Source organism: Lactuca virosa, chromosome 7 (genome assembly GCF_052849685.1).
Source record: "Lactuca virosa cultivar CGN04683 chromosome 7, Lactuca_virosa_CGN04683_v6, whole genome shotgun sequence".
In the NCBI taxonomy this organism is placed as follows: domain Eukaryota; kingdom Viridiplantae; phylum Streptophyta; class Magnoliopsida; order Asterales; family Asteraceae; genus Lactuca; species Lactuca virosa.
In genome coordinates, this window is record NC_136432.1 from 110647749 (window position 1) to 110649324 (window position 1576).

General features: G+C 37.4%; 1 protein-coding gene across 1 annotated transcript; it reads left to right on the top strand.

Moving 5' to 3' along the window:
• The first annotated feature begins 435 nt into the window (after positions 1–435).
• Positions 436–1184, top strand: LOC145125687 (putative germin-like protein 2-1). The gene is made up of 2 exons (XM_079061112.1): positions 436–550; positions 649–1184. The coding sequence occupies exons 1-2, from the start codon at positions 436–438 to the stop codon at positions 1182–1184; spliced, it is 651 nt and encodes a 216-aa protein (XP_078917238.1).
• The last annotated feature ends 392 nt before the right edge of the window (positions 1185–1576 follow it).

A 1576-nucleotide genomic window follows, 5' to 3' on the forward strand; every position in this document is an offset into this window, starting at 1 on the left:
TATGATGATCACTCTCATGTCGAGTGTTATTAATTTGTAAAATTAGCACTTAAAAGGAACATGGTACTCAATTTAGCTTTTTAATATTTCAGAACTGATACTGACCAATTCTTGGCAACATAAAGGAATTAAAGCAGCTAAAAAGCCGGCTGACCAATTCCTTATAATCCAAAGTGATCAGCCATCTATTCATATTGTAGTGGGGCCTAATGCTGTTTTTACGTTTTAGACGGCAATTCTAATAGATAGATTATTTTTCATTGGATGCGGAAAGACACAGTAAAGAACAAAATCATGAACCATGCAAATTAGCCCTATATATATGGAACCACAAAGCAGATTCTTTCTACAACAAAAACCATCTCCACTGTTTCTTTTTCCTAGAGCTCTCATTCTTATATCTTTCTATTCCTGTTATTCTTAATATTAAAAGAAATGTGGAACAAACTCATTCTATTGAGTGTTGTAGCACTTACTTTTAACTACCTTGCCTTAGCCTACGAGCCTAGCCCCCTCCAAGATTTTTGTGTAGCCGACCCCAACAGCTCAGGTATTGTCTACTCATTGAGTCATTGTTACACATCTGATGTGCTCTTTTAATTACATTTACCGTTTATTTTAATAAAAGAAATGTTGTTTAACGTGCAGTCAAAGTAAATGGTGTAACATGCAAGAACCCAATGCAAGTTCAAGCGGAGGATTTCTTCTTTAGCGGGCTACACCTCAGGGGTAACACATCAAACCAATTGGGATCAAAGGTGACCCCAGTCTTTGCAACTCAATTACGGGGGCTAAACACATTAGGCATCTCAATGGTTCGAATTGACTATGCACCATGGGGACTTAATCCTCCTCACACCCACCCAAGAGCCACAGAGATTCTTACAGTTCTTGAAGGGACCCTACAAGTTGGATTTGTCACTTCTAATCCTGATAACCGCTTTATCACCAAGGTGTTGCAAAAGGGTGATGTTTTCGTGTTCCCTGTGGGACTTGTTCATTTCCAACGGAATGTGGGTAATGGAAATGCTGTTGTTATTGCTGCATTAAGCAGTCAAAACCCAGGTGCTATAACAATTGCAAATGCTGTTTTCGGTGCAAATCCTTCTATTCCAGGGGATATCCTAGCCAGGGCATTCCAAGTGGATAAGAGTGTGGTGGATCAGCTACAAGCCAAGTTCTAAAGTTACAACGATTTCAATGACAAAAAGGTTTACATTAATTCGTGTTGGGGTAATCGTTTGATTTCATTTATAGGCTTCTTTAATTTGAAGCTTCCATTCAAAATTGTTTGTGTGCAATTACATTTTCAAGTTGGTATTTATTATTCATTGTGTACTTTATATGTTGTGTTGGTTTGATATGACAGTGCTTATAAACGAGAACCGGAGCCAGATATCTAAAAACTCTCAAAAACACACAATCGACAAAGATCAACGGTTCATTTATTTCACCGAACCAGTTGTTTTTCAATTACTTACATAACCAACCTCATTACAACCACTCTCAACTCTCATAACCGGAACTAAGACTAAGATTCTATTGATTTCAACCGAATAAAATCACAAAAAAATGA